A 16,105-nucleotide genomic window follows, 5' to 3' on the forward strand; every position below is an offset into this window, starting at 1 on the left:
TTGAGCTAGCTGTTCGAGTCGGCTGAGAGACACCCTCCTGCACTGCCCCCTGCTGTTGCAACATTAAGTTAAGCACAGAAAAAGGCTTTCCCAGAAAGAGCTTTCCTTGCCCACTCTTAGTTCTTGGCATTAGTGCAAACAGGACGACGAGGTAACACAGAGGACAACAGCAGTGACAGTGGCTGAGTGGCAGAGTAAACACACTGGCAGGACACTTGAGCCCTTCGCTTTGACAAACAGATTATTGTACCAACAAATTCCAAGGAGTTGGAATTTCCCCAGGAGTCTCTTGCTGGGAGAAGGAAAAGGACAGAAGCCCTTGTGCCAGCAAGAGGAAAAACTTCTGCCAAGAAAAGAGTCTTCACAGATCTAACTGCTTGTCAGACCACCATGTAGGAGAGACTGGAGCTGATAATGATGGGTCAGTGATGGATGGGGCCTCACCTTGGCCAGGACTGCTCTACCATCCATCCATCCATCCATCCATCCATCCATCCTTCTTTCATTTATTTTTTAAATATTTATTTACATATTTACATGTGTATGAGTGTTTTGCCTGCTTGTGTGTGTAGTTCCTGCAATAGCCAGAAGAGGGAATCAGATTTCTTGGAACTGGAGGTACAGACTTGTGATCCTTCATGTGGGTGTTGGGAATTGAACCCTTGTCCATGGCAGAGCAGCCAGAGCTCTTAACCACAAAACCATCTGCGATGTCTGCAGCCCCCATGTTAGAACCCCCAAAATGGACTTGAGAGGTCACCAGACAGACATCTTTGTTTTTCTTCCACTCTGGTTGCACGGAACAAATCTCCTTTCACTGCTCCTACCTCCTACCTGCCTTGTTTAATGGGTGTATTCTGAGTGGGTGGGTGAACCTAGCTGTTTAATGGGTGTATTCTGAGTGGGTGGGTGAACCTAGCTGTTTAATGGGTGTATTCTGAGTAAGTAGGTAAGCCTAGCTGTTTAATGGGTGTGTTCTCAGTGGGTAGGTGAGCCTACCTCGTTAGGATTGCCAAGGCCCAGGCTCTGACCCTAACAACTACAGGCGTAGCAGTAAAAAGGAGAGGGCAGCTGAAGTGTGGAGAGCAGTCAGGAGGGAAACCACAGCAGGAAGAGGCAGCGGAGATTACAAGAGACATGGAAGTGGAAAGAAACCACGCGCGAGAGAAAGCTGAGGCTAAAAACAGAGGGCTGTGAAGGACCAGAGCAGAGACACCGTGGGCCTCGGTCACTGGAAGAGAATCAGTGAGTTACAAAACTGGAAGGGCTGAGAGTCCCAGATACCCTTGGCCAGAGAACCGGAACACTAACCAATCTCAAGAGGGAACACTCCAAGGCTTAGAGTCGCAGAGCCTGAGGCCGGTGGAAAACTGTAATGTAAGCAAGTGATACCTGATTCTGCTAGCTGTGGCCTACTGCTACAGCTCTGTGATCCTGGAAATGAATTATACTAGCTGCTAGGTGTGCCTGTGGGGGAGGTGTGCGCGATGGGTCATGCTGCTAGTCAAGGCCTGCAGCAATGAGCCTTCAACTCGAGTACCTACACTTCAAAAAAGCTGCAGCAATCAGCCCTTAACTTTTCGGGTTTGTAACTAGAAAGTCTTTACGTCTCCCAGTCCAGCCACCAGGGCATGGGCACCAAAGGGCTCATAATTGCCAGTCTTTGGAAGAAAATTTCCTCATCTGCCCATCATTCCTATTTGTGAAGGGCAGATTGGCCCTAGGCACCTCACTGGTAACACTTTCCTATATTCCTAGATGACTTTTGCTTTTAGGTGGAAAACCAGTCCTCGCTTGTCATCATGACTTCTAGAAGTCAGATTTATGTGTGATATTTTTCCTTCCCCATTTTGCTATTAGTAATGAATGTGTCAGACATAGGATATAATATATAACTATAATATAAAATACAATAGCCATAGCCTCTCCAAGTTACCCTGTTTGCTTTGGTCGTGAGACACAGATTCTCTGTAAAGGGCCAAGAGGAACCCTTATAAGAACATCAGACATGTGTTGTTCCACAGAACCGAATCCGACAGAACCTTAACGAATTCTTTCATGCTTCATGGAACACATTTCAGAGCTTCTGGCTGTGTTGTTTTAGACTGAAGGGATCGAGGGTGGTTGTGAAATGCCTGTTTGGTTATGCTACATAAGAAGGCCAGCCAAGCATTAAATACGGGCATCTGGAGGGTCTGGAAATACTAACAGGCATATTAGCCAAACCCTGACACAGAGCCAGTGAATTCTTCCAGATTTATGGGCTCTATTAGGACAGAGAGCCGCAAATTATAATTCCAATCACTGTCCCCTGCTGATGGCAGCTTCTCGGGATGATGTTCTTTGAAAGGGGAACCTCGTTCTTGTTAATCTTTTCAAAGCCTTTTTTTGCAAGGCGGACAGATACTTTCCTAACAAGTGACACAGCCCTGATGGGAGGCAGATACTGAATGGTCTCCGCATGGAAGCTTGCTCTGTATAAACTGATAAAATAATCCGAGGTTCCATGAGACTTGAATGGCACAGTTTCTCAGATCTGCTGCTTCTTGGGGCAGCAGTTAACCTGTAACCAAGGCAGGTCCTAGGTCATCCGGTTGCTTTCCTCAGTGAGGTAACAAAACACTTGATGTAGGGTATCTAATGGGAAAAGGCCATATTTTAGTTCATGGGTCCTTGACTCTGTTGATCCTGGGTTTGTGGCGAAGCAGAATATTATGGCAGCAGGATCCTGTGGAAGAGGAAACTGTTCCGGTGGAAGGGAAGCAAAGTGAAAGGAGTAGACCAGGGGCAGGTACACCCTTCGGAGGCATGCCTCCAGTGCCACCTCCAGGTAGCATAATTCCTTTCTTTGCATAGTGACTAAATACTTAATGGAGATATAAAATGAGGTATAGAAGTCAAAACTTTTAAAGAAAAACCCAGTAGAAGTGGTATATCAGTTGAGTTATTTCTCAGTTTCTCTACAACAGAAAAAGCATTTTAGTTAAAAGTTGACTCATTAAAGAACTATATACCATAACATATGCCTTTATTTTACGTCATCGTCTTGCCTAGCATCACCACGAAGCTCAGATGCAACAAACGTACACTATTCTTCAGCCAAGTGGCTAAAAATACTGTCCTTTGCAAGTTGACACTCAAGACTTTCTTGGGTTTGTTGCTTCAGCTTTGGAAAATAAGAATGACTATTTCAGTATTTGTATTTTTAGAATCTAAGGTAAGAAACTGAGATATAACACTTCTAAAGCTTAAATCATACATTAAACCCTACACACTAATAGTGGAAGACTTCAACACTCCATTCTCACTACTGGACACGTCAGTCAGACAAAAAATTAACAGAGAAATAAGGGAACTAACAGATGTTATGACTCAAATGGACTTAGCAGACATCTATAGAATATTTCATCCAAACATAAAAGAATATACCTTCTTCTCAGCACCTCATGGAACTTTCTCAAAAATTGACCACATACTCAGTAACAAAACAAATCTCAGCAGATAAAAAAACACTGGAACAACCCCATGTATCTTATCAGATCACCATGGCTTAAAACTAGAAATCAACAACAACACTAATTCCAGAAAGCCCACAAACAGATGGAAATTAAACAATGCTCACCTGAATCATCAATGAGTCAAGGAAGAAATAAAGCGAGAAATTAAAGACTTTCTAAAATTCAATGAAAATGACCACACAACATACTCAAATTTATGAGACACCATGAAAGCAGTGTTAAGAGGAAGGTTCATAGCACTAAATGCCTACATAAAGAAGCTGGAAAAACCCACACTAGTGAATTAAGACAATATTTTAAAACTCTATAGCAAAAAGAAGCAAACTCACCCAAGAGAATTAGAAGGCAGCAAAAATCAAATCAAGAGCTGAAAGCAACAAAATGGAAACAAAGAAAACAATACAAAGAATCAATGAGACAAAGAGTTGGTTCTTGGAGAAAATCAACAAAATAGACAAACCTAACCAAAAGGCAGAGAGAGAATATCCAAACTAACAAAATCAGAAATGAAAAAGGGGACGTAACAACAGACACTATAAAAATCCAGAGGATCATCAGGTCATGTTCAAAAACCTCTACTCTACAAAATAGGAAAACTTAAAGAAAATAGACAACTTTCTAGAAAAATATGACTTACCAAAATTAAATCAAGACCAGATAAGCAAATTAAACAGACATTTAACTGCTAAAGAAATAGAAACAGTCATCAAAAGTCTCCCAACCAAAAACAAACAAACAAACAAACAAACAAAACCCAGGACCAGATGGTTTCAGCTCAGAATTCTACAAGATTTTTAAAGAAGAACTAATACCAATACTCCTCAAATTGTTCCACATATTAGGAAAAAAGGAACATTGCCAAACTCTTTTTATGAGGCTACAATTACCCTGATACCCAAGCCACAGAAAGACATTACTAAGAAAGAGAATTACAGACCCATCTCACTCATGAACATTGGTGCAAAAATACTAAATAAAATACTGGAAAACTGAATCCAAGAACACATCAGAACCATCATCCACCATGATCAAGGTGGCTTCATTCCAGACATGCAGGGATGGTTCAACATACGAAAATCTGTCAACGTAATCCATCATATAAACAAGCTGAAAAATAAAAACCACATGATCATCTCGTTAGATGCCGAAAACGCTTTCAACAAAATACAATATTCTCTCATGATAAAGGTCTTGGAGAGAGCAGGGATACAAGGAACATACCTAAACATAACAAAAAGCAATATACAGCAAGTCAACAGCTAACATCAAACAGAAATGGAGAGAAACTCCCAGCGATCCCTCTGAAATCATCAAAAGAACAAATAATCCAATAAAAAAAATGGAGTACAGACCTAACCAGAGAACTCTCAACAGAGGACTCTAAAATGGCTGAAAGACACTTATGGAAATGCTCAACATCCTTAGTCATCAGGGAAATGCAAATCAAAACAATTCTGAGATTCCATCTTACGCCTGTAAGAATGGCTAAGATCAAAATCACTGATTAATGACTACTTATGCTGGAGAGGTTGTAGAGTAAAGGGAACACTCCTGCATTCCTGGTAGGAGTGCAAACTGGTATAGCCCTTTTGAATATCAGTATGGTGATTTCTCAGAAAATTAGGAAACAACCTTCCTCAAGACCTGGCAATACCACTTTTGGGTTTATATCAAAAGGATGCTCAATCATGCCACAAGGAAATATGCTCAACTATGTTCATAGCAGCATTGTTTGTCATAGCTAGAACCCAGAAACAACCTAAATGCCTCTCCACCAAAAAATGAATAAGGAAAATGTGGTACATTTACACAATGGAGTATTACACAGCAGAAAAAAATGACATCTTGAAATTTGCAGGCAAATGGATGGAGCTAGAAAACATCATTTTGAGTGAGGTAACCCAGACCCAGAAAGACAATTATCACATGTACTCACCCGTAGGTGGTTTTTAAACACAAAGCAAAGAAAACCAGCCTACAAATCATAATCCTAGAGAATCTAGACAACAATGAAAACCTTAAGAGAGACATCCATGGATCTAATCTACATGGGAAGTAAAAAAAGACAAGATCTTCTGAATAAATTAGGAGCATGGGGACCATGGGAGAGGGTTAAAGGGGAGGATAGAGGCAGGGAGAGAAGAAAAATGTAGAGCTCAATAAAAATTAATAATAGTTTGGGCTTGCTCTCTATACTGCTATGTTAAAAATTAAAGGGCCCTGGAAAGTCTTGCAGTCTTTAGATTGACCTCTTCACATTCAATTCTCCATCAGCCACTGTCTAATCACTCACAGGCCATCCCTATAGTGTGGTGACACTCTCAGTAAGAGAAGCAAGCCCCCAAAATGCACAATATCTATTTACATAAAAAGTTTTGAAGAGTGGTAAAACATTGGAAAAGATAGCCAATTAGCAGTTGCCAAAGGCTGAGAGGGGCAGGGGCTGTGGATTGCCTGTTTCATTAGCCTAAGATCTCCCTTTGTGATGCTGGACAAATACTTGAAACTAGATGAAGATAGATGATGACCAGAGAGGTTTGCTAACTCAGCAAGTGCTGTTGCTCGCCAAATTTCAGAGGGTTTGTGGTGTGCATTTCACAGTTGAGGGCAGGCAGAGGACAGAGTTGGTGAAGAGGGGAGAAGAGAGGGAAGAAAGGGAAGGGGAGAGAATGAGCTTGATTTAGGAAGATAGGTTTAGAGTAGAGCGAGCCTTGAATTCGTGAGGGGAGGTCTGTGCTTGAATTCTTACTTCTGTGATGGCTAAAGTTATGCTTGAAGTTTAAATTAATGTGATAAAAATGCCTCTAACCTGTAAGCCCCACTTACCCAAGGACAGATAATTTCCTGGAATGCTGAATGCATTCATGTGAGACAACAAGCCCCAACTGCACAGGATGTGCTTGATGAAGTACACATAGTCAGGATGTATGCGTGCCCCTGACTGGATGAGGGTTCGTTTTGCCTTTATAAGCCTCTGACTAACGTATTTCGGTGTCATATTCTGGGAATTCCAAATATGGACCTGGCCAGTGTCCATTGCCCTAGCCGGTATTGAATAAATCTTACTTCAAATTTTGCTCAAAAATTGTGATAGGGGTCTCATTCTTGTCCAGGGGGACTAACAGTTTCTCCGTGGTGATGACATAAAAGGGGTGTATGGTTTTTCTAGGTTTTATTATTAAAGTGTAACCTAGAGTCAAACATCGGCCTTCCAGAGCCCCTGAGTAACAAGTGAGGCATATGTGTTTATGAAAACACAGTATGAGTCTGGGTACAGAGTTGACACAGCACACATAATTGAAACACAGAAAACATGCTGCTGGCAAGTTGTAAAGACAGGCGAGAAAGGACATTTAATCCTTGATGTAGCTAAAAATGATGAAGAATGGAGGCTGGGGTGATGGTTTAGTTGGTAAAGAGTCGTGGTACAAACACACATTCAGATCCCCAGCACCGACACAAAAATCTGGGAAGGGGGTCACACAGCAGTAATCCCCTTGCTGGGAAGGTGGAGACAGGGGTGGGTGACTGGAGTTTGGTGACCTGTTAGGCTAGCTGTATAGAGTCAGTGAGCTGCAGCTTCAGTGAGAGAGTCTATCCCTAAAATAGAGTAACTGAAGAAACCACCCTTGCCTCCTCCATGTGCGCGCGCGCACACACACACACACACACACACACACACACACACTCACGAGAGAGAGAGAGAGAGAGAGAGAGAGAGAGAGAGGGAGAGAGAGAGAGAGAGAGAGAGAGAGAGAGCTGTTAAATGAGTGAGAGTCTACTTGAACTAATAATTCATCACAGATGAATGCATCACTGAAGAACTGGGTAGCCCAGCATATTGCTCACCATCTGTGAACAAGAAACCTGGAAGGTTGGCAAAGTTGGTGCCACTCCCTGCTCCCGACAAGGACCAGGGCACGTGCGTTTCCTTACCCTCCCTCCTATAGTCAAAATTCCAACATGCTTGGCACATGTGACATTGTGGGATGCAGCAACCACCGGGTCACACCAGCTGCCAAGTCCCCATCCTGCCATCTTCATTCCCACTTTCCGCTCTTCTGTTCCATGGACTCAAGCTCCCCAGTAAAAACTCTCAGGTACAATCTGCTTTCATGAGAACTGGGGCGTAGACATCACCAGCTACTGCCTTTTGCTAAGACCAGCCACGCTTAGGAAATCCTGTCGGGTTGACCTTGACAATAAACCTTGGATCCCACCATTTTCCATCACTCTTCCTTCTAGTCAACATGTACAAGCTGTTGCTACCTCTTAACCTCACTGACACGCAAATCAGTCAAGGCGGTTCTAGCAAAATGCAAACCGGACATTGTGTTATTTTGGACGGGGCGGGGGGGGGTCCTTCAAAATGCTTATGAGCATCTTAACCCATTCAGAAAATAATTATGTATGCATGTATGTGTTAGTATGTATGCATGTGAACTGCGTACAAACACTCTACATATGCTGTAGATCATATATAGTGACCTACAAAACACAACATGATGTGTTCCCTAGGACTGTATTCCCCTTTACTCTCCCTACTTCAGTCACTGTGCTTTCTTTGTTTCTGACCATAACCTGTACATTTTTCTCCATTGCCACTCCCACTTCTGGGTCTTTGCATTTCTTTACAGTTTTACTCCTCTGGATGTGGGGCTAGCCTACTCTCCCTCACTTCTTTCATTTAGCACTCCGCTTGAGTGTCGACTTTGCAATGAGGCCTTCTGTTTTGGATTGAGTATTTGAGCCCCTTCAGAAAATTTACCTGGTTGAAATCAGCATCTCCAATGTGCACTTTTAGGAAGTGAGTCTTTTGGATTGTAATTAAGTTACAAGGGTGATGCTTTTGCTTTCATGGCCAAGTCAGGGTCCTAAAACTTCACAAAAGCAAGACTGATGAGCTCAGATCTCTACCATGCGGAGTTACAGGAAAATGGGCATTTATGAACCAAGGAGAGGACAGCAGCCATCACATCTGACCAATGAAGGCAAATTCCAGCATTCCTATTCTCTCTCTCTCTCTCTCTCTCTCTCTCTCTCTCTCTCTCCTCTGATAGTGTACTCTCCTCTACCTGCAATTCTTTGGATTCTTTGTATTTTACTCTGTCTACCCTGTCCATTTTAGAAATTTTCCTCTGTTTGAATGTAAGGTCAAGGTGGTCATTTGTTATGTTTCACCAATGCCATACTAGGATTAGCATAAATATTTACTGAAAAAACAAGAGGGACGAAGGGAGGGAAGGAGAGAGTGAGGGAGTGAAAGATGAGGGGAGGGGGAAGAGAGGAAGCGAGAGAGGGAATCAGCTACAATAAAGATATGTTTATTTAAAGGCTGAATTTCTGGTTTTCTCAGCTCTGTAGACCATGTCCATAGGCCCAGAAGTACTTCAGAAGGAAGTTGAGAAAAACACAACACAGCTGAAGAGTCCATTACAGCCGTGCCCCAAGGAGCCACTCTTTGTTCCCTAGATCCTGTGTGCAGAGACTTTCCCCCAAACTGGCTTTCTAGTTTCTCAGCTTATAAAATGATAGAAATAAAAAGACACAATGTGACAACACCTAGAAATAATAAAAGACTACTTCAGTCCTCTCTTTGGAGCTGAGTATTTGTAACACCAGGAATGGGTTAAATTAAACTAACGCCTGACAATCGTAAGCCCATATCTTAATGTATTATCTAACTGGAGAAGTCATATCTACTGGAAGAGAAAGCTGGACCCTCGGGAGAGTTTTTTATGCACAAAAGCAATGTGGGATGCTTACTTTATGACGATGAAAGAATATTTGAATTACTGGTGTATTCTGATGAGAAAGTATTTTCATTAAAACTGTATCAGAAACATCCAGGTTGGATGTACACATATAGCAGAATTGTATTAACGGGATGCCTTCAAATCACAAGAGCCCGCTTTACATCTAAACAAGAACACCAGAAAATTTCAAAACAAATTCTTGAGTCTGACATCTCGGTGACACGCTTTAAAACCCAACCTCTAGTTTTGAACAAGTGGGACTATTTGTCCATTCTTATAATTTTCTCTGTTATTTTCAAATGGCAGTGATGAAAGTCAAAGAGTAACTGAATACAGAGATCTGTTTCAGGAAACTTGGAAATATTGCATTAAATATATCTTACTATAGTTAATTTAACTCTCTCTCTCTCTCCCTCCCCCCTCTGTGTTTTGTGTGTGTGTGTGTGCGCACGCGCGTGTGTGCACCATGGCTCTTACATGGATATGTGGAAATCAGTAGACAACTTGCCAGAGTTGTTGGTTCTTTGTGGATCCCAGAGATGGTGGTCAGGCTACCAGGCTGAATTACAAGTCTTAACCCGATGAGCCATCTTGCCAGTCCAGTATTAAGAATTTAAGAGACAATGCACCAGACATGTGCAAAACATATTGTCATAGCACTGATTTAAAAGACCGAGGGCCTTTGGTGAACTTCCATGTGGAAGTATTTTCAGAGACAGGTGAGCAAAGTAACCATCGTCATGATGTGTTCAGAAGGAAAAGCATCACATTCTGAGGTCAGGCAGTTTTGTTTATTTCTAAAACACGAGTTTTGCGTTCCTCATAACATAATAGAGTGAGTCATACTGTATTCCAAATGTGTAGGTATAGCCCCACAAGAAATGACAGGTTAGTCCAGTGCATGGTTTCTCAACATTTGGGCAGTCAAGGATATCTTTGAAAAAAAAATCTAAGAAATTTGCTGATTGTGTGAATATAAAATTTTATACAATTCCAGGTTCCCAGCAGCATGGTAGACTTCTCGGATACCTCTAAACCTTTTGAGTAATAAGCTTTCATTTGATGTGTGTAAATGACACACCGGTACAATCAGAAAACAAGTAGGTTGATCTGCACAAGCAATTTCTGAGCCTTAACAGGGACACAGAGCACCTTGATGACTGTCCAGTGACACTCACACAGGAGTATTTTATTTAATGATGTATTTTGCGCATTGGGAATTAGCTTTCTCTATGCTTACTGCCTGGTCAGAAGTGACACAAGGAAATCGAATTAGTCTCCAGTCTAGCCAGCACTTCTTCTGCAGAAATGAAATGGAAAAAACTAAAAACTGTGGATTCAGGCCTCTAAGCAGGATACCTGACCAGCTCCACTGGCTTCCTGTGCACATACAAAGGCCCATGTACCCATGCACATCCATGTGCACACAAACACACACGCACATACATAAGCATACACAAACAGGAGCCCAGTTACAACAGAAAACTACAGCTAGGCAGGGTCAGTCATCATCTCAGGACCTCATATCTGGTGCATGGGCGCATGCGTGTGCAGGTTCAAGTCCACATTCACATGCCTGCCGAAGCCAGAGGACGATGCCAGGTATCCTGATCTGTGATGATACTGGATTGGTAAATAATCCTAGTCCTGCCTCCCAAGCTACCTTGCTGTCCTCCCACTCTGCCTGCCATTCTAGACATTCAAGTCACCTCTTTGAGTCAAGTTCTGGGATGATGAAGTGGAGTTATGTTAACATACAGGTTCAGAAACATTACTCCCGGAAACTGCATGGCATCATATAATATTTGTGTGATGGGGCGGGGGGGGGGAGGGAAGCACAAAAAAATATTAGTTTCTGTAAAATAAAAGGAGAAAAACCAGAGTTGACAAAGCAATGTCCCACTTTCTTTGGCTGCTTTTAAGGAGCCCCCATTGTTGGGTGTCTACTTTTTCCTTTCTCAGAGGAGTACTGTACCAGGCAGTTGTGAGCCACCATGTGGGTGCTGGCATTTGAACCTGGGTGCTTTGGAAGAGCAGCCAGGCCTTATCACTACTGATCCATCTCTCCCCCTAGGAGTACTATAGCAAAAGAGCCCATTCAGAAAGCACTAGTGAAGTCAATAGCTGTAGGAGATGGACGTCCGAAGTTTCTGGAACACGGTTTTATGAAATGTGAAGTAATAACAAGGAGTGAAAAGGGTGCGAACCCCTCAGGTGTCACATCAGTACCTGGGAGAAAAATGCTAGTGCCCTGGGCAGTCAGAGAAGCGGCCTTGGTTGTGGGGCTTTGTGGAGAATAGCCCACCCACCATCTTGTTGGTGTACTACAGTTTTTCATTTGCTCTGTCTTGTTTTCTGGTTGTCACCTCTTACGGAGCAAGTCTAACTTCCCATCTCTAGCAGCGCCATGAGCATTCCTAAGTGGGTTTATTTCAGTTTATTTCAGTTAAGCCTCTTTAAGCATCCCCAAAGGTAAACGGCACAAAGGGAAGCTACAGTCCACATCCTGAAGCTGGAACACGATCATTTGGTTTAGAAAATTCAGAGACAGTCATTCATTAAACCCTTAGGTGTGGCCTGCAAACAGTTAAGACCGGAACTTTAACATCTCAACAGCATTTCTGAACATACTCCCACAAGGTGGAGAAACCCTTTACTGCACTGAAGTCCAAGCTCCAAGACAATGTAAGAAGTGGTAGCAGGTACAGGCGGTCATTGCTGCCATCATGAGCTGATAGGGAGCATGCTCTATCATGCTATTGGGTTAAAGGGCAAGGCAAGATGAGTCAGCACTTTTCTGGAGAAAAAAAAATTGTAAAAACCCAAAATGGCTTTCTCTCATGCAGAGAGGCAACACACAGACACCCTTTGAATGGAGAGAGTGATGGCCCGCCCAGCTTGGCTTGTTTGACTTGAGAGTAATATTCTCTATAATTATGTGCCAAAATCTTGCTGTTGTTCAGCTTTCCACTTTTTTCAAACCCCTCCAGAAGTGTAAATTTTCATTCATTCATTTACAAGGTGTGTGTGCGCGCGTGCGCGCGCATGCGTGTGTGAGAGAATGTGTGCACGCATGTGTGAGTGAGCTCTGGTGCTCATGTGGAGGTCGGAGGACAACTTGTGAGTGTCAGATTGCTGTGCTGTGTTACCCACCAAGCCGTCTCACTGTCCCTGTGAGCCCAAATACTTAATTCCCTTCTTCTGCTTCATCTGAGTTCCCTCATGTGAGTGGCAGCTGAGAGGAGTCAAGTTTTCCAGGTTTCTTGCGTCTCAAAGGCAGCTGAATGCCGCAAACAAAGAGTAGGGACAGCAGCGTGTCCCCAACCTCGTCACCACCTCTGCTTTAATGAGGGTGCACTGTTCCCATCTGGAGAAGCACGTCAGGAAAAGATCCGGAGCCACACCGTGACTCTTTCCTTCCCATCCCTAGCCCACAGTGCAGGAGCATGGGCAGTGCAGAAAGAGGTCTGCTCCACTCTCATCACCAAAGCGCAAGCCCTCGGCACCTTAGCAGCACGTTAAACAGGCACCCGCCTCTTGTACAGCATCCTGATGGATGCTGCAAACTGAGACAAACAGCTCTGCAAGTGCACAAGGCTTTGCGTCCTAAGCCAGAAGGCTTTTTAACAGTTCTATAAGAGGATGGTATTGCAGAACACTCTCTGGGCATGACATGGCTGGAGCGCTCTTGAACTAATAAAAGCTATGATTACTTGTACCTGACTCTGACCTGATTGAGGCTCATAGCATCCTGGCATGGGTACCAAGTGGATAGGGGATCATGAGGCCGCCAGCCCTACCTGAGGATTTATAGGAGGTTAATGGTTACTTTGGGAGGGAGAGACATTTTCTTTAGGGGTTTTATCATAGGAAGGTATCCATGCTCCTATAACTCCTCGTTCATGTTTTGTAAGCAAGCCTAGTTAAACTTGTTCACACACACACACACACACACACACACACACACACACGTGTGCGAAGGTAGGAGACTAGTTCAGAAGACAAAGGAGATCAGATGGAATGGGAAGGAGACAATGGGGCTTGACCATGATCAAATACATATACATTACATACATGTCATATGAAATCTCTTATTATGTACAAGCAATTATTATGCTAACAAAAAGCACTAAGAAAGTTGAAAGACAAGATACACTCTAACTATGTAAATCTTGTGAGCAAACATCCCTCGAGTCTTATTTGAGCATGCCATTTGCCCACACTTGAAAACAAACATCAGCTGTATCTTCCTCATCTTAGAATAACTTCACTCTTCAGGACCCTGCACGTGGTCTCCACTACCCTCCAGGTCAGATCCATCCATCCCTGAGCAGTCATCCCCTGTGATTCAGCCACTGTCTTCATCCGCACCACAGCCTCAGAAGCATCTTTTAGTAGAAGAAAAACTGAGCCCTTAGGAGTAAAAAGTGATCTCACTTTCAGCCTTCCCCTTTGGCAACGTTTCATGAGTTCTTTTGCACTCACAGAAGCTGTCTCTCTTCACTGGTAACTCTGTGAAGAAGCAGTGCCTCTGGGCTTCCCATAACCCGAGACAAGAATATGTATTTATTTATCCATTCACTTAAGGCTGGTTTGTGTGTGAGTGAGAGCTGGCTGGTTTGGAATCTGAGGTTGCATGGCAGGGTCAGGTCCCTGTGTTGGAGGTATCCAGCCTGCTTGGATAAGCATGCAAACCGATGAACTAAGGGTAGCAAGGTTGTCCTTATGGATTTTGAAGTTTGTACAAGAGTTCTATTTTAGAGACTATCTGTACCCAGTGTAGGGATTTCATCACTGTCCTAAGGGTGTGTTTCATTCTGTGAAGACAGTGTTGAGAATGAAGCGCTACTCAGAGGTTACCGCAGTAACACATCCTTGGGGGAAAAAGGCAAGGGTGGGTGGCTGAGTCTCAACTAACGGTGGAAACAGTACAGAAATGTGTACCTGGGAGTCAGTCATCTGACAACTGCTCCTACACAGTGAATTCTGTAGGATTGCATTTTTTTTTTATCTCCATGTCCTCTGGGGGTAATTAGTCACTCTGTCTTTCTGTTCTTTCTGCAGTATTTTTTAACCAATCTGTTTTAGGGAATAACTGATTTAATTTAAATGTTGCTAGCCGGGCAGTGGTGGTGCATGCCTTTAATCCCAGCACTTGGGAGGCAGAGGCAGACGGATATCTGTGAATTGGAGGCCAGCCTGGACTACAAGAGCTAGTTCCAGGACAGGAACCAAAAAGCCACGGAGAAACCCTGTCTCGAAAAATCCACAAAAAAAAAAAAAATTAAATGTTGCTTAAGAATCTACCATTTAGCACGAGGATTAAAATGTGATTTTTGAAATTTCATCTTTTTCCTCATGTATATTAAAAAGAAATTCTGGATATGCTAAATGGTGATACAGGTTGGGCAGTTCAAAGTTAGGATCTACACATAGTGGATAAAGGGAACACTGCAATTTTTTATTATTTTAAAATAATTTAATTTACTCTTTTATAATTTCACACACACATATATATATTCTCCATTATTCCCTTCTCTTAATTCCCTCCCATTTCTTTGTTCTAACATGTCCAAGGGTACATTTATAAATGGGCTCCTAATTAAGTTTTTGTTTTGAGGCAGACTCTCTTTACATAGCCCAGGCTGTCCTAGAACTCACTCTGTAGACCAGGCTGGCCCAGAACTCAGAGAGATCCTCCTGCCTTTGCCTCATGACTGCTAGGATTGAAGGTGAGAGCCACTATGCCCATTTCTGATTAAGTTTTAAACTATTATCTGATGAGTCAAATGATTAAGATAATTTTTCACCTAGGGATATTGAAAGGGGTATTGGGGGAGAGGAGCAATTTTATTTTCTAAGATAATTTTTGGTTATGAGCCATCTCTCCAGCCCTGTATAAGATAATTTTAAAAGTTAGTCCTTAAGTTGTTTTATGTCTTACTATCATTTGAAGTGAAACTAAAATCCAGCGGGTACTAGGAGTTGGCAAAATGTAGACAGACTAGTAACTCTTCAGAAAGCACAACTTAGGTTCTGTTTCTCTATGTCAGCAGCACAGACAACCTTCCCAAGTATGAGCAACTGAGTTTGTCCAGGGCCTGACCAGACACCGGCGCACTCCACCACACACCATGAGTTTCTATAGGGGTCTTGGCCTTGGCTACTTACAGAGTCTGGGTGCTGGGTGGTAGGCTGGGGATGCGGTGGAGTTCCTTGCAGGTGACTCTGAAGTCGTCCTCCTGGTGGCACTCACAGGGTGGAGACACACACCCTCTGCCCCACTGGCTCCTGGGCAGGGCGAGCAGCAGCACGAGCTGCAGCAGGTACCCTGGCCTCATTTTCCAAGGGACCCCTTGCGCTACTTCATCTTTGCGCACTGTCGCCTCATTTCTCAGTGCCCAGCGCCTGACGCTGGAGGAGAGCGGGAGCCAGAGGGACGGGAGGGAGGAGGAGGGCTCCGAGGGGCTGTGACCTCATCTCTGGAAAGCATGCTGGAGAGAGGGCAGGAGAGGCTCTCAAGTACTCCGCTTGCCTAGGCAACTCTCCATCCAAACAAGCCAGTTTGTCATGCTCGATCAGCCTCTCAGCTCCTTCTGTTCCGAGACACCCAACTTCGGTCCTGGAGCTGTACTCTCGGTCCCACCCATTAGCTTTTACTAAAGCTTCATAGAGGCGCCCTCTTCTTCGCCTGTCTCCAAGCTCCTGGAGCCACCTTTCTTGGCTGAGCGGCCGTTAAGAGCGGTGGCGACCAGAGACCCACCCAAATGGGCTTCGTCTAATGTCACCACGGAGGAGGAGACTGTTGTGGGACAATCTAGTGTCTTCACC

At 43.5% G+C, this 16,105-nt stretch overlaps 1 protein-coding gene across 2 annotated transcripts in view; it reads right to left on the minus strand.

Moving 5' to 3' along the window:
* Positions 1 to 15,615, minus strand: part of LOC121434457 (thyrotropin receptor) — a 113,535-nt gene extending 97,920 nt beyond the window's left edge. For both annotated transcript variants that reach the window (XM_041633423.1, XM_041633424.1), the window contains exon 1: positions 15,446 to 15,615. In XM_041633423.1, the coding sequence (XP_041489357.1) occupies positions 15,446 to 15,615 (170 nt within the window). The remainder of the gene's footprint in view (positions 1 to 15,445) is intronic.
* Positions 15,616 to 16,105: the final 490 nt, after the last annotated feature.

This window comes from Microtus oregoni, unplaced genomic scaffold (assembly GCF_018167655.1).
Source record: "Microtus oregoni isolate MIOR12 unplaced genomic scaffold, Mior012 000043F_ref0000047, whole genome shotgun sequence".
Classification (NCBI taxonomy): domain Eukaryota; kingdom Metazoa; phylum Chordata; class Mammalia; order Rodentia; family Cricetidae; genus Microtus; species Microtus oregoni.